Below are 26,212 nucleotides of genomic sequence, written 5' to 3'. Positions count from 1 at the left end.
TTGCAGATGAGAGGCTGGCAAGTGAGGCGGGGAACGTTGGAGTCTGCAGCAAGCAAGCCTCGTGCTCGCTTCAGTGCCTGGCTGCCGGCCGCCATCTTGGCTGACAGTTAATTTGCATATACTCACTGATTAGCCAATGAAAAGGGTAGCGGTCGTACGCCAATTACCATGTTTCTCTTTTATTAGTGTAGATTATTATTCCCTAGGTATTAACTTGGTCCTTAGTTTGTTTCAGCAGCTTGAACTATAATATAGTCAAAAACTCATATTTAACTTCTTTAAAATCAAATATTCAAATAGTAACTTTTGAACAATGTGGGTGAAGATTTCTTTGGGTAGCTTTCTATAAAGTCTGAAATTATTTCAAAAGAAAAATGGTTTTAAAAATATTTAAATACCCCTATATTAAGTGTGACTAATTACCTCTGTAGAACTGTTAGCAAATTATGTAGCAGCAAACACAATAGGTACCTTAGAAACATAGGTTCATTCTAACTTGGGTGTTTATGACCAGTATCACTCTGAATTTCCTAAAGTCACATAAAAAATTATGTGACGTGAATTTTTTTTAAGAATAGAAACTGTAATTTTCATTTTGTAGTCAAGGTGGGATGTAATACTAATCAGTCTGTGAGGTAAAAAATGTAGTATTTAATAGCAATGAATTTTAGAAGACTGATGAATTTGTAGGAGCACCAGAATGGCTAACTTTCACAAACAACAAAAAGTTAAGGGATATTTACGTTAAGAATAATTGAGCCTAGTTTGTGTAGCTCAGTGGGACGGTCACCCATTTAATTCCTGGTCAGGGCACATGTCCGGGTTTCGGGCTCAATCTTTAGTAGGGGGAGTGCAGGAGGCAGCCAATGGATGTTTCTATCTCGCTCTTCCTCTATCTGATATCTCAAAAAAAAGAAAGAAGAATTGAGCCAAAGCAGGACTGACATTCTCTATTAAAAAGAGGAGCTTGATGTGGAAATGGTGTCCAATAGAAGGCTTCCCTGCTTATTTTGGAGCAGATCCCAAACTACTTCTATAAAATAGTGACTCTTTCAGAGATAATTCCTTATGTTCACTTTTACCCGACTCTAATCAAAACCTGTTGAAAGAAAGTTGAAGGATATTTATGAAGAAAACTGAAAGTCTACCGAATGACTTAAAATGTTTTAACAAATGGAAAAAACTATCTTGTTTTTTGGGAGATTCAATATTTTAGAAATAACATTCATTTTTAAAATTAATGATCTTTAAATCTGATATGATCCTAATCAAAATACTGATGGGATTTTTGTTCTTGATTTCGGATTTTTTTTTTTTTTTGAGAAGGAAAGGGTTTATGATAAAATGACTGAAGTTCATTTTGAAGAATAAACATGGGAGAAGACCAAGAAAAAACAGAACAGTAATGAGGATGGACTTATTAAAATTTATGAAATTTTAATAGTTTTGTGGTGTTGACAGAGGAATCTACAGTTATCTTAGATTGTAGAAAATAAACATGGATATTTGGTCCTCTATTACATAGTCAAGATAGCATTTCAAATTAATACAGATAATTACTTATTCCATAAATGAGTTTGAAACTGTTAGCTTGCCATTTGTTGGAAAAAGCTGGATCTTTTACTAGAACTTCCAGGTGGCTCAAAAACTTAAAATGAAATTTTTAAGATGGTAGAATATGTTCATAATCTTGAAGATATGAAACATCCCATCCAAAACTATAAAATAAAAACAAAACACTCAAAATTTACATATAATTTTTAAAAAATATATGGCAAAAACCATAATAAATTCAAAAGACTAACTGAACAAAAAAAGGAAATCTTTAACATATATGACAAAAAATGCTTATGCATTAATAAGAAAAAAGCTAGCAACTTAATAAAGAAAAGGGGCAAAGGAGCCCGGCCATGTGGCTCAGTGGTTGAGCATCAACCTATGAACCAGGAGGTCACACTTCAAATCCTGGTTAGGGCACATGCCTGGGGTGGGGGCTCAATCCCCAGTGTAGGACATACAGGAAGCAGCTGATCAATGATTCTCACCATTGATGTTTCTATCTCTATTTCCCTCTCCCTCTCTGAAATCAATAAAAATGTATTTCACCCTAGCTGGTTTGGCTCAGTGGATAGAGCATCAGACTGCAGACTGAAGGGTCCCAGATTCAATTCCAGTCAAGGGCACATGCCCGGGTTGCAGGCTCAGGAGGGAGCTGGTCAGTGATTCTCTCTCACCATTGATGTTTCTATCTTTCCCTCTCCCTTCCTCTCTGAATCAATAATCCTATATAATAAAAGCCTAGTATGCTAAGTGTCTGGTTGTCCATTCAACCAATCAAAGGGTAATATGTTAATGATATGCTAAGGCGGTTCAACCACTTGCTATGATGTGCACTGACCACCAGGGGGCAGACAGTCGACCAGTCACTATGATGTGCACCAACCGCCAGGGGGCAGACGCTCCAACCGGTAGGTTAGCTTGTTGCTGGGGTTCGTCCGATTGGGACTGAGCAAGATGGGCTGGACATGCCCTGGAGCCCTCCCGCAGTCCCTCCCCAGCTGACCAACCTCCCATGCCCCTCCCTGGCCCCAATCATGCACTGGTGGGGTCCTTTGGCCTGGCCTGCGCCCTCTCACAATCTGGGGTCCCTCGGGGGATGTTGGAGAGCCGGTTTCGGCCTGATCCCACAGGCATAAAAGGCTAATATGCAAATCGACCTAACGGCAGAACGACTGGTTGCTGTGATGCGCACTAACCACCAGAGGGCAGATGCTCAATGCAGGAGCTGCCCCCTGGTGGTCAGTGCACTCCACAGTGAGCGCAGTGGCGGGAACCTCTCCCATCTCCGCAGCAGTGCTAAGGATATATATGTGTATGTATGTATGTATGTATGTATGTATTTTAAAAAAGAAAAGAAAATGGGCAAAGGATAAGAATAAATGCATACATACACATACACACACATATATATGTGGCTATAAACATCCTATATAATGAAAGCCTAATATGCTAAGTGTCTGACTGTTTGACTGTTTGACCAGTCACTATGACGCACACTGACCACCAGGGGCCAGATGTTCCGACTGGTAGGTTAGCTTGCTTCTGAGGTCTGGCCCATCGGGACTAGGTGAAACAGGCCAGACATGTCCTGGAGCCCTCCCACGGTCCCTCTCCAGCCCCGATCGTCCATTGGTGGGGTCCCTTGGCCTGGCCTGTGCCCTCTCGCAATCCAGGACCCCTCGGAATGTCGGAGAGCCGGTTTCGGCCTGATCCCCACAGGCCAGGCAGAGGGACCCCACCTGTACATGAATCTGTGCTCTGGGCCTCTACTATATTAATAATATATAATGAAGGTTTGTGTTAGCCAGGCCTTTTCCTCTTCCACTCTCTTTGAGAGTATAAATTACTAGTCAATAGTATAAAAGGTAATTTGGTAACATTTGTCAAAATGTTATATATGCCTACTCAAGGAATTTAGCCCACAAATATATTAGTGTAGTTCATAGAGATATATGTACACACATATCTGTCACAGAATTGTTTTTAATAGTGTAAAAATTCAAGTATCAATTAATATGGGACTGAGTTAAATTAATAAGGGTAATTCCATGCATTGGAATTCTGTGTAGCCATTAAATAAAAACAGAGTTGGATGTAGAAGTACTGTCATGGACTGACATCCATGGTATATTCAGAGGAAAAAAAATATGCTGTAGTTTAAACAATTGTCTGAAAGATAGGAAGCTCACTTTTTTTATTGATGGAAAATTCACATGCAATGAAATGCACAAATCATAAGTGTACATTAGTTGGGTTTTGACAAATGTATATACCCTATCAATATAGGGATATCATCCCAGAAAGGTGTTTTATTTGTTTGCTTTTAAGATCTTTGTCTTTGAAGTTTTGCAGTTTCACTATGATGTGTGTCTTCATATGATTTCTTTTTTATTTATCTTCCTTGGGATTTGTATGGCAGTTCCGGAAAATTCTAATGAATTATCTTAATCTCTATTTCTTTGTCTTTGCTACATTCTGGGTAATTTATTCAGCTATATTATCCAAGTTATATTCTCTCCTCAGCTGTGTCTAATTAATCTAATCTTTAGCCCATGTTGTTTTGTTTGTTTCAGTTATGTTTTTTACTAGAGGCCCGGTGCACGAAATTCGTGCATGGGTAGGGTCTGTAGGCCTGGCCAGCGATCAGGGCTGATCTGTGGGGCGACCGGCAGGGTGATTGGGGGACCCCCACTGGCACCCACCTTGGCTGGCCTGACGCCGGCCCCGTCCCCCACCGCCAGTCACCTCCCTCTGTGGGGCGATTGGTGGGGTGATGGGGGGGGGGGGCCCTGCTAACACCCACCTTGGCTTGCCTGGGGCCTGCAGGCTGCTCCCTGGTGTCGTAGTGACCATTCGTTGTGCATTGAGCATCTGCTCCCTGGTGGTCAGTGCGTGTCGTAGTGACCATTCGTTCGACTGTTGATTTGCATATTAGGTTTTTATTATACAGGATTTCTAGAAGTTCTGTTTCTTTCCCAAATCTATTTGGTCTTTTAGACAGAATCGTATTCTTTTCTCTTGTTTTAAGCTTCCCTTGGTTCACTAATTTAGGACACTTATTATCTTTGTAAGTTAATTCCAGTATCTGAAGTGCTTGGAAAGCTGTTACTACTTACCTGCTGTTTCTATAGATTCTTGATTATGATGGCTTGTTTCATTGTTTTTTTTTTCTTCTAAAATGTCATTATGAACTCAAGTTTATATAAAAGGTAATATGCATTTGCTTATGTCAGATACTCTGTGGCACCAATGTAGGACCCTCTTTAATTTCTGATTCTGAAGTTTCTCACGCTGTACTACTAGTAATAATCTGAACCTCAAACCCATTTGAGGAAGCTATAGTTAGGCATTCTCAATTGAAACTGTTCTCCCCACCCCATCTGTCTTATTCTCTCCCTAGAGTCCAAGCTGAAGTGGACAAGTTTCCTTGTTGTCTCCCTTTGCTAGTGGGCAGTGTTTTTCTGGTTCACCCTTTCACTGATTTAATGCGGTGATCTCAGTTTGAGGTATCCAGTTTATGTGGCCCAGGATCTTGCCTCATGTTACCTACTAGCAGTTGAAACACAAGCTTCTTGGTTATCGAGATTGGCAAAGGCCTCCAGACCATGTGTATCTTAAGCATTCCACTATGGTTTTCAGTTCCTGCTTCCTTTTGGCCCTAAGATTTTTCTCATTTTATGATGAGCTCACTATGTTTGTTCTATTTCTCTCCAAGGTTTCTTACTATATGCTATTGGGAGGGTTTTCAAATTATCTTCTCTACCATGCTGCCTTAATTGTTTAAAATAAGCACTGGCCCCAGTACAAAGAAGGTCATTAGTGGGAAAGAGGTGGATCCAGAAGGCATGAATATTACTGTTCATCCTGCAAGTCTACTTGGAATCTGTCTGAGAGATACAACCATATATATGGAAAATGAAGATACATATGCATGTATCTTTATATATATTTCATGTATACATATACATGTATCACCTCAGTACAACAATGTTTGTGATAGCAAAACAGCAGTATGAATCTAAATATTCATCAATAGTGGACTGCCTAAATAAATTATAGTATACTGGAAAAAGAATGAAACAGCTCTAAATGTACTAATGTGGATTAACTGCCAGAAATATTAAGTGAAAAAAGATAGATGCAGAACCATGTTCATTGTATGCTACCATTGTGTGAAAATAAAGGTTTTTTTTACATATATGCTTATATTATAAACTGGTAACAGTGATTATCTTAAGGGAAGGAAATTGAATAGAGATGGACAGGGATGAGAATTATGTACCCTTTTGTATCTTTTTGAATGTTTAGACCAGGTGCATATAAAGGATATTTTAAGAACAAGTAAATGAATTTTAAAAAACAATAATTTAGCCCGGCCGCTGTGGGTCAGTGGTGGAGTGTTGACCTATGAACCAGGAGGTCATGGTTTGATTCCCGGTCAGGCACATGTCCAGGTTGCAGGCTCAATTCCAAGTAGGGGGCATGCAGAAGACAGCCAATCAGTGATTCTCTATAATCATTGATGTTTCTCTCTCTCCCTCTCTCTTTGTCTCTGAAATCACTAAAAATATATTAAAAAATAAATTGAATAAAATAATAAAGAAACAGTGATAGCTGTGGGCAGGACCATTATACATTTAACTTGTAAATGTAGTCTTTGAAAAGTACTCTGATATTACATGAAATTCCATATGTTACCCATTCTGTCCCTCTTTTAGTTGGTTTTTAGTGTTTTGCTACAGGAAGCCATGAGTATCAAACCTGGAAACTGTTTGATTGTGCTTGGATAACATGTCTCATTTGGTTACAAAGTTCCTACTTTTATTTCCCTGGCTTTTTGGGTCTGAAGAGTTAGCAGTGAGGTGGAGAATGTACTTCAACTTGTCAATTGGAAAAAAGAATTGGACTGAGACCCTTCCCCAGTAGTATCTTTAGCATAACTCCCGGTTTGGACTCTTATGTGTGGGCTAACCACCCATTCCCCAGAAATGGACCCAACTTTTGACCTTCTTCTCAAATCTCCACTTATCTCCAACTCACCTCAATGCTCAGTTCTGAGTCCAATCCTTACCAATCATTAGCACTGTCAGCTTAGAACTGAGTTTTTAGCTTCCTTTTGGCCCAGGGATCTTTAGTTCTCTGTGTATAGGTCTTTCTTAGATTAAGATAGTAGAAATGTGCCCATTATTAAACAAACATGGGAATTAATATTTGAGCTCCAGTCCTGTTTTAGAAGCTAACCACTAGATGTCTCTCTTGTAAAGAAATAACCTAATATGGATTTAAAAAATTAGTTTTTGTTCTTTGGATAAAATTACAACATTCTAGTTATATTGAGTTTATATACCCAATCTACCTCTGCAAGAGGCAGTAGGACTTTTTTTCCTGAACAATTGTTTGGTAATACATAGTACTTTTTTTTTTTTTTTTGCATGGTGTCTTATAAGTTATATAGTTTTGTACTTTTCTGCAAACTGACTTTAGAAAAGAGAGAGCAACAGAAAATGAAATGATGGGTTTAGAAGTTGTGGTCATGAGGGGGAACAGTGGATTTTGCAATGATCTTTGGAGGATTACATAATAGGTGCTTAGTACAAACTTGGTAACTGATTGAAAATGTTTAGCTCTTCTGTTTCTCTGCCATAACAGTTTTGATAGAACTTGATGGAATAATTTCAGAGCGTCAGCAGAGACTTAGAAAACAGTGTGAAAGAATAGAAACCTAATGATTCCCCAATCATACATTTCCTTACTGAGGCCATGTAGACATAGGAAGTTCCTATGATGTAGTTTCATGGAGAATGTACCTTTCCACAACAGCAGTTAACCAGCATTCATGGAAATGGAAAAACCAAACTCTCTGGATCATCTTGGGGTTCCCAAACTGGTTCACTTAGGGGAGTCCTTCCCTAGTCAACCAAGCCTGCTCCTTCATGATGTGCCTCTGGAAATGTGTTCCTTTCGTTTCCTTCACTGCAGCATTTATCTGCTGTATTCTCCAGCTTGTCTCTCCCTGGACTGTTGGGGAATTCTAAGTACTCTCCTACCTTCAGCGGCTTTTCACCGCAGTCACTCTTATACACTGCTGCCAGGTGGGATGATGGTCACCTACTCAGAACCCTTTAATGCTTCTGTGCCCACAGGAGTCATTAGCACACAGATACCTCAGTGAGCATACCTCAGAATTGCCAGTAGGTGAAATTTGTCATCTCATCTCCTGGCCTTGGGTTATCTGAAGCTCTCAGGTGTTGTACCCCATTGCCGGGCCTAAAATTAACTACCCTTTCTTATCCCTGACCCCACTTGAAATTGCTAACATTCAGGAAGTTGGAAATAAAATGTTTCAAGTATTTCTCATTAAGCAAAATAACATAACTCATCCTTGGTGTGTTTGCTTTTTAAAAGAGGAATGATAATATAGTTAATTATTGAATGTTCATTTTGTATTAAACGTGACAAAATGTAATCTTTATGTATAAGGGAGTTTTTTGGCAAGTTACTTCTCTGTACCTGTTGCCTTTTTTGTAAGATGGGGACAATAATATTGCCAGTTTTCGATCTACAATGCCTGTCATAATTTCAGAATGCAGATAATCTGTACTGACCAATAGAATTGCTTAATTCATTGAGACAAGGGTAGAGTTTAGGCATCCTTATTTTTAAAAAGTACTAGATGAGAACATGCATTTGTGAGGACAGAGGCTACCTGGGAAATCTCTGTATCTTCCTTTTGATTTTGCTGTGACTCTAAAAGTGGTCTAAAAAATTGTCTTTAATTTTTTTTTAAAAAGTACCAGATGGATTTGCTGTTTACCTCTCCCTGAAAACCACTTATGTGCCAGTAACTCACTGTCCTTTTTCTCAAGTAGGTCAGTCAGTGAAAGACAAGTCAAGTCAGCAAACACACATCGTGTAGCCACTGCTCTGACATAGTAAATCCTCTAAGGGGTACTCCTGGAGTGCTGTGGGAGCATAAAGGAGGCTCACTGCCCCGCCCCAGAGAAGTGTTATTCAACGAGAGCTGGGGACTGGAAAGACCCCCCAGAGAAAATAGAATTCAAGCAGATATTTGAAAGACAGGAGGAGCTTTTGAGTCAAGGTTTTTATCCAGACAGAAAGGAAGGATGATCTTGTGAGAATAACAGATGTAAAAGATAGAGTAGAAAATGTAAGTAGTTTGGTGCGTCTAGAAACTTGAGTGGGAGTTGGTAAGTGGTAGGGAATGGGGCTGGGCCTTTCGGGACCTTATATGCCATGCCAGAGAGTTTAGCTACAGCCATACTCTGATTAGAAAAGTTTCCTGTTCCTATGAGGATCCATAATAAATATGGATCTTCATAGTCCCCACCTGATTTCCTAATGGATTCAACTAAATGTACCCAGGCTGGTCACTATTCTTAATCCTAGAATGTCTTCCCCTTCCCTATTTCATAGCCATCTGTGAAAGTAGCTCATCTTCTCCATTATTTCTCCTTTGCCAGAATTCCTATAGTACATATTTTCTCCACAGTTAATATGAAACAGATGCCAGCATTTAGTGCTGGTATTCAGATTTTGGTATGCATATATCTGCTCTCCTTTCTGCATTCTACTGTTTCTTTGTGGGGCTCTACTGGCATTTTCAACAGGACAATTTTTTGTTGTATGGGACTTTCCCATGCAGTACAGGAAGGTTAGCATTTCTGGTCCCTGCCCACTAAATGTCTAAAGTACTCCCCAGTGTTGGAACAGTCAAAACTATCCAGCCATTTCCAAATGCCCCCACAAGTGGTTGGTACCACTTCCAGTTGAGAATTGCTTTGCTTTGTTAAGTGCTCAAGTATTTATTAGTTATTTGAAGCAAAATGTTCTTTTTCATTTTGATCTTCCCCTACTACATCCATTTTCTTAATATACAGTCTACTAAAGCCAATACCACATGCTTAACCTGTTTCCTATTATTATTATCTAGTGGTGAAACTAATTTTTTAAAAAGCAAAATGTAATATATAACTGGAACTTTTCAAAGTATTTTTATAATAATGTGAGACATAAAATTTTGGTTTTCATTCTCCTCAATTCCAGTAATTTTAATCCATGCTAAGTAACTACACAGATCATTTGTATTCAGTCTTCCAAAAACACTTATTATGGTACCAGCTCTAATAAAATAGATGGATTATTTTATGAGGAATAGTTTTTTTATTTTAAAAACTTTAAATTTTGATCTTGAAATACATTTAAAAAGATAAAAATGCCTCTGAGTAAAGGATTACATAGATCATTTTGTATGTTTTTTTTTTCTTAAAGGTTTTAAAATTTGGTAGATTTTCTTTCTGCTTTAAATTAAAATATGCTGTGGTTAAGTGTTAGAGTGTTGGCCCCTGCACCGAAGGGTCTTGGGTTCAATTCCTGGTCAAGGGCATGTACCTGGTTTGCAGATTTGATCCCCAGCCCCACAGCGGGGAGGGGGCAGTGGTACGGGAGGCAACCAATCATTGTGACTCTCTCTTCCCCTTTTTCCCTCCCTCCCACTCTCTCATTCATACATATGATTTTACAGCCAATACACATTTTTCCCTGAAATTCCTTCATGTGTTATTTGCTGCTTCCAAGTTTTATAATAGTTGGCAATGTACAGATTAGTCTATCTTCTTTTTCTGTTGCTTAGAAATGAAAGATGAAATCTAGAAAGAAGAACTATAATCCCTTGTATCAGTATGCTTTCTGTGCATGAAATAAAATACCCAATTCAGACTGGTTTGAGCTATAAAAAGTGTGTATTATTGGCTCTCATAATTGAATGTCCAGAGGTAGGATGGACTTCAGGTTTAATAGATACTGCGGCTCAAGTATATTATCAGGGACCCAGTTTATTGCTGATTCTCCATAGTCTCCTCTGTGGTGTCAACGGCATCCTCATGGTCATAGAATGCTCGCAGTAACAGTTTGGATTACAGTAAATATCCACGAGTTCTTCTTTCCCAGCATACTGAACAAGAAACCTAAAATTCATTATGATTGGACCACCTAGGCCATCTGCCCAATCCTGAGCCATTGTGTTCAGGAGAATATAAGATAATGATTTTCTTAAGCCAACCAGTGGATCTCTGGAGATGGGGATGGGTCCATTTATCAAAGTATGGTGATGGATTAGGAAGGAGGATGGTGGTATGGGATTGCTAGTATAACTATAACTCTTTAAGAGGATTTTAAAATATTAAGGCAAATTTTAAAAATAAAATATAATTGAAATACTTTTGAATTAACACAGAAAAATACATGGTTTGTTGTTGAATTTTCAATTCTGGTAAGTTCATAATAGTAGAATAGATTATACTGCCACTTTTAAGCTGAATAATGACCTTGGAGGAGTGGCTTTCTTCTCTCTACCTTAATGTTTCTTATCTGTAAAATGGAAAAAAGGAAAAGAAAAAAAGGAGGGGGAGCATTTGTATAGAGCTACAAGGATTAAGTGAATTAATACATGTATTTAAAATAATGTCTGACATAAAAAGCACTTAATATACTATCGTTACTACTATTACTACTTGCTAGTGCTCTGGTAGAAGGATCTACTGATAGTTTTTATAATCTTTAATTATGGTATAATCTGGAGATCAGACATGTGGAAAGTCTGGCTTTAGCTTATTTACCTCATGGAGTCACTAGTATTTAAAAACCAGAAGTAGAAATTTCAGGCATATTTGAACAGACATAATAAGTTAATGTGCTTTCTCAAAAGTAGTGGAAAATACTTCCCTTAATAACTACCAACAATGGCTGAAAAGTTAATGTCCTGAATATACTATAGAAATACTTACTATGAGAGTTAAGCAGGAGGAGGATGAATCTCTCTTTAAGCCTTCATTTCACCTTCCTTATAAATCTTTGTTGGTGGTGTATTAACAATAGAATAAAATTCATACTGTTTAGTAGAACATTCAGGGCCCTTTATATTCTGATATTAATTCACATATCCAGTTTCATCTTTAGTCTCTAAACATTAAATTCATTGTAAGTAGAAATTGGTTATGAACTCATGGCAGAATATTCTCAGTTAAAGACCAGTATTCTTCTTCTAAGCTTCATTAAGTCCCATAGTTAAAAGTTTGGGGCATATATTTATTCTTGTAAATACATGTATGAGGATATATTTTAAAATACAAATGCCATCATTTAACACATTTTTTCTATCTTAGTGCATATAATTTTTCCTCAGCATTATGTAGATCTACATGATTCATTTAATCAATTTTCTGATTATATACATTTAGATTATTTCTATTTTTTTCTTTCTGTTATAAGAAGTGGGGTACAATGGACATTTTACATATATGTTGTTACTTCTCCAAATATTTCCTTGGGATAAATTTACGGGAATGAAACTGTTGAGTCAAAAATATTTTTTCATTATAAATTTTTATTTATAGCTTTTATGGAATTGAACCACCAGAAACTTGAACCAGTTTATACTCCTGTCAATAATACAGCATGTCCATTTACCACTCTTCCCTAACATTTCTAATTTTAACAGCATCTTTGTAAATCTGGTAGATGAAAATATTTAATTTATTTTTGCATTACTTACTTCGGTTATAAATGAGCTTGAACATTTTATAGTATCAAGTGCCATTTAAAAGTATCTGATGACTTTAGTGATCTAGTATCATGAAGTCAGAAGAATAATTGAGTATATGGGTATAGAACTTCCCCCCAAATTTTTGTCTTCATCCACATATCACTTTCTTGAAACTATGGAATTGAATGATCCTTAACAGTTTCTAGTAAGCAAGAGTTGTTAAATAAGTGTCCTGTATTAACTCACCAAAACCAAGTACATATAAATAATATTTATTTTCCTCATATAATACATGTATCATCTAAGTGTTTCTCAACTTTTTTTTTTTTTCATTATTGCCTCCCAAAGGGCCTTTTCAGATATTTACCCTCTATTGCCCTGCATGGTATTTTGTTACCACAAATATACTGTGTATCTGTTAATATACAGTGGCCTTTTGGGAGGCCACAAACCATTATAATATCTAGGATTATTTTTACCCTCCCAAGAACCAGTTTGCTATCCCCATTGAGAATGCATGATGTGTGTGTGTGTGTGTGTGTGTGTGTGTGTGTGTGTGTGTGTGTTTTGATATTTGAGGAGGAAGAGAAAAAGCTTGCTATACATGAATGATTACTTCAGTTTCATGGGACTCAGTATTTCTGTTACTTTGTCAGGTTGTCCAGAAGGCAACATTAGGTTTAAGAATGGCCACCAGTAACTATCAAACTCTAAACATATGCCTTGGAGTACAGTATTATTTTTTAATTGATTGGGATTACATTAGTTAATAAAATTATATAGGTTTAAATTATATTACAATTAAACCTATATAATTTATAATTCTATAATGCATCATCGGTATTGTGTTCACCAACCCAAGTCATGTCTCTTTCCATCACTATTTATTCCCCTTTATCCAATCCTGCCTCCTTCACCCATTTCCCTGTTGTAATGACCATAATGTTGTCTATGAGGTTTGAGGTTTTTTGTGGTGTTTTTTCCTTAATTCCTTCACTTTTTTCACCTCTCCCCTTCAGTATTTTTATTATTGAGAATATTGGTAAATATTGCAAGGACACAATGACATTATTATAGTGGCAGGCATTTTGCCAAATTTAGAAAAGAATAGTCCTAATGCATTAGGAGTAATAGTAAATGTTTAAACTTCTGTCTTGTGGTCCTCAAACAGTGATGATTTTGCCTCCCAGTGGACATTTGAAATATTTGGGAGCATTTTTATTTGTCACAGCTGGGAGAGTGGGTATTGACAGTGTCATCTCATGGGTAGAGACCTGGGTGGGATGCTGCTAAACATCGTGTCTACTGCCCACCTCCACAAGAAGAATTATCTGGACCAAAATGTCAGCACTGCCGAGGTTAAAAAAACCCTGTTCTATCCTAATGATTCTGCTTTTTGGAATCTGTCCTTAGAAAATAATCCAAAATATAGAAAACAATTTTACATATGCCCAAAGATACTTACTGAAGCATTAACCTTAATTTTTTTTACAAAGTATTTTCTTTTAGAAGACATTATTCACAGTTTGGGATTTTGGTTATGTGTATTTTTTACATATCTATATTAGAAAAACCCAGTGGCCCTAATGCTGTAACGACCAAAGACCAGCATGGGTGAGCGGGGCCACACGATTTCGCGTGCTGGGCTTCTAGTAGTATATAATAATGCACTATGGAAAATAAACTTTTAATTCTTTGAGACTTAGGAATAGATTTGATTGGCCATGTCAGATTACATCAATTTCAGGAACACTAAAGAATTGGAAACTAGTTTAGAGATAATTAACTTGCTCATTTTAGGAATTCCTATATAACACTCTTTAACCTCTCTTTGCCCATTCCTTTACTTAAATCTTTTTACTCTGAATTACTGCCCCCCCAAAACACACACATACACACACACTGGATTCTGAATTACTGTTCTTAAATGCCTCTTATACTACTACTATAGGCTAAAAAAATTAACATTTAGTTCTGTATATCAGTTGAGGTAAATGATAGCCTGATCCCTGGGGATATTCTTTTATTTTTTCTTTACTATGATTTAATATGAAAGAACAAGTGGTAAAAATTGGAAGTAGTCATAATGTCTATCAGTAGAGAATGAATAAATAGATTTGACATTCTTCACACAATGGGATACTTTGCAAACAGTTAAAAATAATGAACTAATGTATATTTTTCATAAATAAACCTCTAAATCCATAATATAACTGAAAACAAGGCATGGGATATTTAGTGTATGAAATCATTAAAATAAATGTTAATGTCACACAAAACATTATACTGTTTACAGATAGATATAATATAAAACCAAATATGGCAAGAATACACACCCAATCTCAAGATAGTTACCTCTGATGATAAGAAGGAAATTGAATTAAGGAACAGTGCAAAGGATCGTTAGCCATATCAATAACCTCTTATTTCTTAGAAGAAGAAAATATGGCAAATTGGTTAAATTTGAGTATGAGTAAATTGGGTATTTTTTAATAATAGTCACTAGAGACCTGGTACACGAAATTCATGCACGGGGAGGGAGGGAGGGTCCCTCAGCCCGGTCTACACCCTCTCCAATCCGGGACCCCTTGGACATCCCTCTCACAATCTGGGACCACTGGCTCCTAACCACTCACCTGCCTGCCTGCCTGATCACCCCTAACTGCCTCTGCCTACCCGCCTGATTGCCCCTAACCGCCTCTGCCTTGTCTGGTCTAATTAGCATATTACCCTTTTATTAGTATAGATAATTTAGCAATCTAAGGGTAATATGCTAATTAGATCGGACGTCCTTCCAGACAAAGCCACGGTGGCGGAGGCCAAGGCAGAGGCAGTTAGGGTCGACCAGGCCAGCAGGGGATGGCAGTTAGGGGCATCCAGGAGGACAGGCAGAGGCAGTTAGGGGGTGGTCAGGCCTACAGGCAGAGGTAGTTAGGGGGCGATCAGGCCGGCAGGCAGAGGCGGTTAGGGTTGATCAGGCAGGCAGGCGAGCGGTTAGGAGCCAGCGGCCCCAGATTGCGAGAGGGATCCTGGATTGGAGAGGGTGCAGGCGGGGCTGAAGGACCCTCCCCCCCTCCCCGTAAACTAATTTTGTGCACCGGGCCTCTAATCTATATATTTATATATATAAAAGCTTAAGTGACCATTATGACCGGTCGCCATGACGCACACTGACCACCAAGGGGCAGAAGTTCAATGCAGGAGCTGCCCCCTGGTGGTCAGTGCGCTCCCACAGCCAACCTCCCCACGGCCGGCCCCAATCAGGACTGGGCCAGATGGCTCCAATTGGCCCTGATGGCTGGCCAGGCTGAGGGACGCCACCCATGCACAAATTCATGCACCGGGCCTCTAGTGTAGATATAATTACACAGTAATGACTGACTTCCTTGTAACCACAAGTAGTTAACTGCAGCAAACAAAATTATTTCCAGGGGTTCTCTTGTTTTTGGAATGTTGAGTACTTTCTGAAGGTATTTAGAGTCTACTGAATGTTAAGAAAGGTAAATGGTTCTTGAAATTAAGCAAGCAATACTTGGGGTGATTATGATTTACAATTCCATAAGATGACAAGTTCATAATTTTCCCCCCTGTAACTTAACATGGAAAAAAAAATATGTTTAGAAGGAAACTCTTATGCATTAAGATTAAAATACCAGTTTATTTCTTATGATGAGAGAAATGTGGTAACTCTCAATGTCTTGATGGTGATATTGTACTATGCCAGTTTCACAGGTAACAAACATTGCAAGATATTTTCTTTGGGAAGAATTATTTATTTGAAACCAGTAACTGCTGTATCTGCGTTCAGAATTTATAGGTTTTTTTTTCCCCTCTGAGATATTAGACATCTGGCCTTTAAATTAGTAAAGGGTGCTGTACAACTTTGTTCTATCAAAACAATATTAAAATGATTGTTTCTTATAAATGGCACTATCAACATAAGCATAATCAAGCATATTTTTTTCTAGCTAGTGCCAAAATCTGTCCCTTTATTAAAGAAAATTTCCATAAACAGATCTGTGATAAATTACCCTAGTAGAAGGATTTTTACTCGATTTTATAGTCATTGTCTTTTGAAAAAGTTTGACTAATCAGGGGTGGGGAACTTACAGCCTGCGGGCTATATAAGGCCTACAAAATCATTCGGTCTGGCCTTGGCAAAGCATTAGGGGTGAGTTTATTAAATGTTTAACCAATTATAGCAGGCTCATTTTTAAGTTGATAATTTTGTATGGCCTATGAATGATGTTATAAATATCCAAATGGCCCTTGGCAGAAAAAAGGTTCCCTACCCCTGACCTAAATCATATAAATTTTTGGAGATACTCTCCTGAATTATATTAAACGAAAATTATTTTAGATTTGGGGGCCATGTGGCTAAGGCATAGATTTGTAGAAGATGCTGACCATTGCTTTGGCATGCTGCCGGCCATTAACTGGCAAGTGGGTTGTTAGAAATTTCTTCTAAGCAAGGAAAAAAATGTGTAAAGCCATCATGTTTTGAGCAGCATTAAATATTTTTTTAAAGGAATGGTGTCTAGTGTCACCAAATTTAGATATGTTCAATAGAACATATGGTCATTTTTCTAAAATCAGACATTTATTTATTACTGTCGATCCTGTATCAAAGTTTAGACTTGAAAGCAAAGGGACTCTAGCCTAGAGTGCATTCTGCTTAGCAACCGACTTGTCTGCTGTTTTGCTACTGAATGCACATACTCATGGCTCATAAGTGTATCTGCGGCCAGCTGGTCTCAACCAGACAATACTTCATTCACCTAATTTCCAGACTAGTCAGGCAGAGACATCAGCTCATTGTATTTAGCCATGAGGAAATTTTATTTGTAAACTTTAAGTAGTAGCACACTGATCTCAAATGCCCCTGATTTATGAGAAATTGCCTTCTAATTCGGGAATGTGAAGTCTTTGGAATTCAGAACTGTTTCACTTCATTTTTTTTTCTCCTTAAAAACTCTTCCAAGTATATTGCTTGAAAAACATAGCCTCTAAGAATCCTAGAAAAGAGTAATAATTCTTAGTAGAAAATACATGTTAAAATCTAAGAATGCTTTTAGAATTATTCTCTGAAAACAAAAATTTAGGAAGTTTGATTTGTGTTCATACTTTTATTGACTATCTTGAGCCTCACGTGATTATTTTCTCTCTTAGAAAACAACAGTTTTGTTGGCATGTGAAGCTCCAGTTTCCTCAGAGTCAAGCTGTGTACATAGAAAAAAGGTATAGTATCACCACTGTCTGTTAAGAACTTGTTAACTTAAATGTGATGTCAATAAATGTGTGTTAGTGGTAGAGTGGATAACTAAGTTGTGGTGTATTGATACAATGAAATGCAAACATCAGCAGGGATTACTACTATTAGTAATGTGTGTCTGCAGCAAATACATTATTTTAGAAATGTACATACATATACTCATAATTGGAATTAAGTTACATAAGTAGTTTTTATCCTTTTTCCATATTGTGAACATTTTCAAGTATCATTTAAAAGTTTTAATGGTTGTATACAATTTGATTCCTTGAGTTATGAAAATTTTAAAGTTGCTTTTTAATTAATATATTTAGCATATATCTAAATATAGTAGATAGTGCCCCTTCTTGTCATTGTCATATAGATTTTAGTTGAAAAACTTTATTTGAAGGTGCATACCAAATGAGAGACAGTGAAAAGACTTAAATTTTTCAGATAGGGCTATTTAGCAAAATAGTATATAAGAATATGTGTAAATGATTGAGAAAAGTTACATATTTGCCATTTTACGCATTTTACATTTTAAATGTTGCCTTGCAACTTTTAGTTACTAGTTCAAAACATTGTCTTAGTTTTGTTTCTACAGCTTTATAGTTAGAACAATACATATAGAAAAGTCGGGAAACCTAAAATGCTTTGTTTCCAGAGAAAGCAGTATCCAATTTTTAACCTGGTCTTATGATTTATTATGAATAAACTTGAACATGCACTGAAATTAGCATCATCTGAAACCTTTTTTCAGGTTTTTTATTTCTACAACTTTCAAATGTATTTCATCCTGACTTCTTCCTTTTCATCTTTGAGCATAGGTGCGTGTTAAAAGAGGCTTCATATTTTTGTGATTAATTTATAGGGATCCTCTCAAAATAATGTTTTTTAAGACTTTGTTATGTGTGTCCAAGAAATCTTTTAAAGCTATTTTTCTAAGTAATTTATGCTTAACAAGCCATTATATTTTGCCAAGAGTAAAATAAAAGGTCTGTGTTCAATTACTTAAACAAAAACACTATAAGATTTAGTAATTCTAAGTTAACACCTTTAGTAGAAAATTATAAATAATAAGTTTGTTTTTGTTTTCTTTGTTGCAAAGAGTACCCGACGATAAAACTATTAATGAAATCTTAGCAACTTACATTGACCCAGAAAAGTCTGATCCTGTAATTCGTCAAAGGTATGTTTTTAAAATCTTTTCACTTTCTGAATTATTTAAAATGTCGAGATATTTGTTATGTGCATATTTAATATGGGAAGTCATGACTTTATTAGAATGTGATATGTCAGTGCCATTTACTTTCTGCTCCATTTCCTTGGTGTTTACTCAAGGATTTGTCAGTCAGAGATGCTGCTTTTGGATAGTTATAACAGTAGTCTGTACTTACTCTGTACTGTGTTCCAGACTCTTTGAAGCAGATAATGATAAATGTATTAATTCATTTAATCCTCACAATAACCCATTAAGGTAGATTACTAGTATTATAGCCATTTCACAGAAGGGAAAATTGAGCCATAAAGAGGTTAAGTGACTTCATGTAGCTAATCAGGGAAACTGGGATTCAAACCCAGGCAGTCTGGAGTCAGTGTCTACACTCTTAACCCTTAAACCAAAATGCCTTTCAGGTTGAACCCAAAACTGAAAATTAGGAGTTTCCAAGTAACTATTACAGGCAGGAAATCCTGTTTCAGCCAACTCTTCATAAAACTAAGTAAGATATACTCTGTCTCCTGTCCAAAAATACAACATGGACAAAAATAATTAACATAGCATAGTGGAAAGAATCAGTAATGAAGGTCTGGTTAGAATAACTAGCTCAGTTCCTTATAAGCTATGTGATCAGGGGTAAGTTACTTCACTTCTGGGCCTTAATTTTTTCCATTATTAATATGAGATTGATGATAATATACTAGATAGGATTCTTACGAAGCTTAAAAAATAGCATATATAAGTTCCTACTACAAGGCTTAGCCCATATTAAGCAGTGCTTTAAAAAGGGAACTATTATTAGAATGCTTGTTATTAGTGTTCCTAGGCAGGAACCCAGTTGACTTTCTTTTCACCAGATGGTACCTGCTTGGGATATGAATGCTTGGTTTGGCTCCAGTAACTTGGTGTTTAAAATTTATACTGAGTGGATTCTGAAATGTCTGATTCAGTTCTAGTTAAATCTCAGCATGTACTTCTGATAAAAGGTAGAGCCCAAGACTGAATCAGATCCATGTCACATATCAAACAGTGTCTTGGGACAGGTATAATAATTGTTTCATTCTAATTACTGAGAATCCAGTTGTTATTATTGTTCATATATCTGGTAATAACACAAAATACTTGCCACTTAATTGCATACATTAAAGAAGTTAAATAGCAAGATTAATTACTGAAATAGTTATTTTAAATTTAAGTTCTTTAATTATACAGAATCTCTGAAATCAATAAAAATATGTTTTCAAAACATCAATGGAAAAAATATCCTCAGTCAGGATTAACAACAACAACAAGGAATAATTTCTGAGGCTAAAAATAATTCAGCAGGAGTTAGCAAAAAGAACCAATCATGTCAACAAAATATGCTTGCAGTTATTCATGATTTTTTTTTTTTTTTTAATCCTCCCCCCAGGATTTTTTTTCCATTTTTTTTTTTTTTTTTTTTTTTCAGAGAGAGTGGAAGGTGGGGGGCGGGGCAGGAGAGGGGAGAGGGAGAGAGAGAGAGAGAAATAATAATTCGATTGGTTGACTTCCATATGCACTGCACCCCAACTAGAACTGGGATTCAAACCTGCAATCCAGGTAATGTGTTCCTGACCAGGAATCGGACCCACAACCCTTTGGTGCGTGGGCTGACTCTAACTACTGAGCAACACCAGCCAGGGTGAGAAAGGTACCTTTCAAAAATTCAGATCCTTGGTTAGAAAATGCATTTAACCTTTTTTCTATGCTTGTATAGATAAATTTTAAAAATTGTTAGCTATTCATAAATGCTCTTCTATGACACTAGCTTGAAATATATTAAAAATTGCTTTTTTAATGTGGTATTTTTATTTCAGATTGAAAGCCTACATTCGCTCTCAGACTGGGGTCCAAATTTTAATGAAGGTCGAAAATATGCAGCAAAATTTAGTAAGGTAAAATTGCTTCCCTCCCGATTATTTAATTATTTTAGAGTTCTGCAATATAATTAAGTAGCTAATTATTATACTAATTATCTGGCTATTAATAAAGGATTAGGCCCTTATCAGATATGACGTTGGCAAATATGTTTTCCCATGCAGTGGGTTTTCTTGTTGTTTTGTTGATGGTTTCTTTTGCTGTGCAGAAGCTTTTTATTTTGATGTAGTCCCATTTGTTCATTTTCTCTTTAGTTTCAACTGCCCTAGGAGCTGTATCAGTGAAGAAATTGCTTTGGCATATGTCTGAGATTTTGTTGCCTTTGGATTCTTCTAGAATTTTTATGGTTTCCTGTCGTACATTTAAGTCCTTTATCCATTTTGAGTTTATTCTTGTGTATGGTGTAAGTTGGTGGTCTAGTTTCATTTTCTTGCATATATCTGTCCAATTTTCCCAACACCATTTATTGAAGAGACTATCTTGGCTCCATTGTATGTTCTTGCCTCCTTTGTCAAATATTAATTGAGCATATTGGTTCGGGCTAATTTCTGGACTCTCTATTCTATTCCACTGATCTATCAAATTAAAATTTTTAAATAATCTCCCTTATAGGATGATTTTGGTTGAAAAATCACCCTGGTTGGAATATTTTAAAGTAACATCATATGCAACTAAAAGATTTCTAAGTTGCATTTTAACTTATTTCAAGATATAGTCTCTTCAACAGAGTTCCAGTTCCAGCTCCAGCGTTCTAGTGTTCAAATTGTTTTTGGAAATGCAGAAATTCTTGTAACCAGCTGATTACTGCATACATTACAGTGGAAAAAACACTGCATAGAAATGTGAAGGGAGATAGGTTCTAACAAACTGAATGATTTGGTAAAGTTTTCAACATCACTGGGCTCTGTTCCTCCTTAAATGGAATGAAGTACACTACACTAAGGGATCTCCGAGGGTCCCTGCAATCTGCTTAAGTGCCAGCTATGTGTCGGCTACTGAATTGCAAAACACTGGTCATTTAAGACTCCTAATGCTTTTCCCCTGTTTTCATTGTTTAATTAACAAAACTCCTAGATGCAACTCAGGCTAGGTATGATTAGCCTTGTCTACAATTTGATTTGCTGGTATGGCTTAGAGCAGTGGTTCTCAACCTTGGCTGCACATTAGAATCACCTGGGAATCTTTTTAAAATCCTGATTTCTGGGCCTCATCCTCCGGAAATTCTGTTTCTTTGTTACTAATGTTGTGGCCCCACCCCATAACAAAGAAACAGAATGTCTGGAGGATGAGGCCCAGAAATCAGCATTTTAAAAAGATTCCCAGGTGATTCTAATGTGCAGCCAAGGTTGAGAACCACTGGCTTAGAGGTTTGAGGGTCCAAGCTGTGAAAGCCGAGCTATGTGTGAATCCTGGCTCTGCCTGCTGCCAATTATGTTAGTAAGTAAATATAACCTCACTTCCCTTAGTTTTCCCATGTGTAACTTGGGAATGATAATAATAATTATAAGATTGTCATGATCGACTAAAGTAATTCATTTAGCACATGGTGAGTGCATGCTTTTAGTAGTATAACTACTACAGATAAATGGATTCTTAACAAAAGGTCTACCTATAACATTATAAGACTTTTATAGCTAAGAATGCAGTTCATACTTTAACTCTGCTACTTCCCCTAAAAGATTTGGAGTCCCAAATAAGAGGGTAGAAAGTTCTGTGGCTTCTACAAAGATGGTTATTCAGAGTTACAACATCCATGCTAGCCAAAATCGATTATTTCTGAAATTGGTAATCAAACATAATTAATGAGAAACACTGATGTAAAAGGTGCATATTTTTCGTTTTGTTTAGTAAAATCCTAAAGTGGATTCCATATAACTCATGTCTAAACAAAATAATTTGCATTTCTCCTTTAGAATTTACCTCTGGTCAGTCATTAATTAATTTTTTCATTTTTTATTATCTATGTTTCCTCTTCCAAATTTAGTTCCTTTCTTAACATACACCATATTTTATCTAAGTAGTTCATGTAAATGTTATTCATTTTTCATACTTTGGTGCATACTTGATGAATATATTGTGGCTTCAGTCTCATAAGCCTCCAAGAGAACACTTACCTGCGGGTTTTTGTTAAAAGTGAAATTACTTTTTGGATAGTTGTCTCATCTCAACTTCTCTAGGCCATGGAAATAACATGTTTTCCAGTCTTCGCCTGACAACCTGGTAGTTGTTCCTGTTTTAAATGTAAGATACTGAGTATTTTAAAGTTTGTACTCTAGGACAGACTGTTGGGCCCAGATAGCATTCATTTTTAACTTGGAAATATGTATTGTAAATTCTTGAGGCAAAGGGGATGGAGATCTCAGCTTGTCCTAGCAGACCAGGGTTTTCTAGGAATGTGAAAGAAATGCATGACATGATCCAGGGGGAAATGGCTGGGAAAACCATTTCATTCAGTTGCATAGAAAGAAGTCAGGATACATAGATAACAGAACACAGGAGGATGCCAGTAGATCGGTATAGTTTATTTTAACAGAGTCCAAGAAGGTAAACCTGAACCCCCCAAAAAGGTCACTAATTCTAGGCACTCAACTTCTCTGCTTCATTTTCCTTAAGTCTTTTATTTTCTTTTACTTTATAATCTTCCTTCTTTAGGAACCCAGGGAGGACCAAAGTTGGGTTTTGGGTTCATCTTTATCCCCAAAAGGGAAGAAATAATAGGTTAATAAAGTAAAAGGTGGGTGGTGTTAACTTTAAGGAATACCTGAGAAGTACTTTGACTCTACCTTATCTATGTAGAAAACTTTTCTTCAGATTTCCCCGTTTGAGTTGTTTACTTGAACTCATTGTGTCATATGAAAATACCACCAAAGAAAAGGCAGCAGACAGTTACAACCTAGGTCCAAAAACTTGGGATTTAAAAATTCCACCTTTTTTTTTTTTTATCCTCACCCAAGGATATTTTTCCATTGATTTTTAGAGAGAGGGAAAGACAGAGAGAACTATTGATGTGAGAGAAACACATTGATTGGTTGCCTCCTACACACGCCTGACCACCCGAGACGGGGAGGAGCCTGCAACTGAGGTCCGTGCCCTTGGCTGGAATCAAACTCGGAACCCTTCAGTCCGCAGGTCCACACTGTGTACACTGAGCCAAACCAGCAAGGGCCCACCTTATTTAATTTGGAGTAGTAGTGGCATCACTTTAAGGCAGTAATAATGTCAGAAACTCCTATTGAGGTAGCTTTTGTCCTAATGTGGACCTACATTTCCAGTTAAGTACACTTCAAGATATAGTTATCCTAATTTCTACAAAACTTCCCAGTATTATAAGTATTTTCTAATCCTATATAATAAAATCCTAATATGCACATTGACCAAATGGTGGAATGACCGGTCGCTATGACGCACTGACCACCATGGGGTAGACACTCAACAGGGGGAACGCCACTCAGCCAAAAGCCAGGCTCACAGATGGCGAGCCCAGCAGTGGTGGCGGGAGCCTCTCCTGCCTCCATGGCAGCGCTAAGGCCCGCTCCCCTAAGCCGGCAGGCGGACATCCCCTGAGGGGTACCGGACTGCAAGAGGGCACACGCCTGGCTGAGGAACCACCCTCCATCCTCCCTCCCCAGTGCATGAATGTCATGCACCGGGCCTCTAGTCATGAATAATGAAATTAGGTATTATGGGAGTACACTTAGAAATATTTTATTTTTTAAGTAACAATTTTTAAAACCATAGTATTCTCCAGATATAATCCTATGTAATAAAACCCTAATATGCAAATCGACTGAACAGCAGAATGACCGGTCGCTATGGTGCATGCTGACCACCAGGGGCAGACGCTCCAGTGGAGGAGAATTTACATAAGGTGCTTGTGTTAGCAAGGCCACACTTGCTCTCTTGCCACATCATTTCTTACCAGCTGTCTATTCTCAGATTGTAAATAAATGGTTTGAAGCAGAAAAGCCTACATCAGGAATGCAGGGCACTATCAGAGGCGGCCATTGTTCTGCTGCTCACTGAAGTTATTACTGACTGATGAGCTTAGAATACCCCCAGCTTTCCTACTGCCCATGCACTTGTAATTTTCCAAATCTACTAAATTTTAGGCCTCTGTTATAATTTTACTTATTAATGGAATAGTTTATTTTCATAAAGAAGCTTAGATACATTTTCTATTCTTTATGTTTACTTTGCTGCTTTGATATTTATATAAAATCCTAGTTTTGATAAGGATGTGGCTTAAGCTTTAGTGGGATGATTTTTTTTCAAATTTACTCAGAAGCCATTAATTAAGCATATTTAATTTTCCACACATGTAAATAAAAATTGGAGTTTATACAAGAATGAATAGGCTAAGAAAACAGACATGTAGCCTAGGAGACGGAGGTTTCTGGCATGGACCTGTTTATCTGAAAGATCGGCCTGTTTTCTGGACAGGTTTAGTGTATGTTGAGTTTCAAGTAGAAGTAGCATCATTTTCAGAAACATTATTTTAAAAAATGGCCTTTCCATACTAATACTTTATTATTATTAGGATTTCTTTAGAGTGAGGTTATATCACTCCAGTAAGAAATAGTAATATTTCTTTAGAATATATAAGCTGTGAAAAAGTAGGCCTTATTTTTAAAAATTCAAGAGTAGACTTTGTAGAGCAAAAGTTCCAGCATTACAAATATTAAATTTATTAAATCACTTTATCTCAAACCTAACCCAAATTATGTGACATTTGAAGTAATCTTTTTGCTTTTATTAAAAAACCTACATCAAAGTAGATTTTCTATAAAGTCAAAATAATGTTATAAATTTGATATAGACCTTGGAAAGTTACTAAGCTTCTGTTTTCCTAACTGAAAGTTGGATCAAGATAGAAATGATACTGCATTGTTGTGAAAATTACTGTGACACGATGCCTGTCAGCTACTGAGCCCGGTGCTTGGCACATAGCAAGCATATCATTCTCAGTAAATATGTATTATGAAGCGCAGCATTTAAGCCAACATCTTATTGAATTGACTCTGAATATTAGTTTTTGTTTTAATCTTACAGATTACTTCCTTAGTAAAAGGAAGAAATAGGTTTAAGACAAAAAGTTCTATATGTCTGGCAGTTGACTATATTATGTATTACTTATTTTTAAAAAGTAATAATTTTTTACACTTCTGCAACATACATACTCTTATGTTCAATACTAGAGGCCCAGTGCACGAGATTCGTGCACTTGGGGGGTGGGGATGGGGGTCCCTCAGCCCAGCCTGCACCCTCTCACAGTCCAAGAGCCCTCGGGGGATATCCGACTGCCACAAAGGCAGGAGAGGCTCTCACCACCCCCACTGCACTCACCAGCCATGAGCCTGGCTTCTGGCTGAGCAGCACTCCCCCTGTGGGAGCACACTGACGACCAGGGGGCAGTTCCTGCGTTGAGCATCTGCCCTTTAGTGGTCAGTGCACGTAATAGTGACTGGTCCTTCCTCCGTTCAGTCGATTTGCATATTAGCCTTTTATTATATAGGATTAGCTGTGCTTCAGACAGGCACTAACCACAAGGGGGCAGCTACCCAGTCATGTTATTTTTGCATTTCTTTTGACATAAGTGGGATATTGGAAGAATATGAAGTTTCAGGAGCTTGTTTATTTAAGATATTGTCAGCTGTCATTTCTGTACAAATAACTCCTAAATCTAGATATATTTTCAACCTTTCTCCCCAGCTCAAATCCTGGT

The 26,212-nt window shown here is 37.1% G+C and overlaps 1 protein-coding gene across 1 annotated transcript in view; it reads left to right on the top strand.

The window, feature by feature from the left end:
* Positions 1-26,212, top strand: part of ZNHIT6 (zinc finger, HIT-type containing 6) — a 61,976-nt gene that overhangs the window by 17,732 nt on the left and 18,032 nt on the right. The window contains exons 6-8 of the mRNA XM_014546429.1: positions 17,291-17,359; positions 18,481-18,561; positions 20,430-20,507. Of these exons, the coding sequence (XP_014401915.1) occupies positions 17,291-17,359; positions 18,481-18,561; positions 20,430-20,507 (228 nt within the window). The remainder of the gene's footprint in view (positions 1-17,290; positions 17,360-18,480; positions 18,562-20,429; positions 20,508-26,212) is intronic.

This window comes from Myotis brandtii, unplaced genomic scaffold (assembly GCF_000412655.1).
Source record: "Myotis brandtii unplaced genomic scaffold, ASM41265v1 scaffold446, whole genome shotgun sequence".
NCBI classification, from domain to species: domain Eukaryota; kingdom Metazoa; phylum Chordata; class Mammalia; order Chiroptera; family Vespertilionidae; genus Myotis; species Myotis brandtii.
Note: the sequence above shows the minus strand (reverse complement) of the source record. Positions and strands in the feature narration are given on the sequence as shown.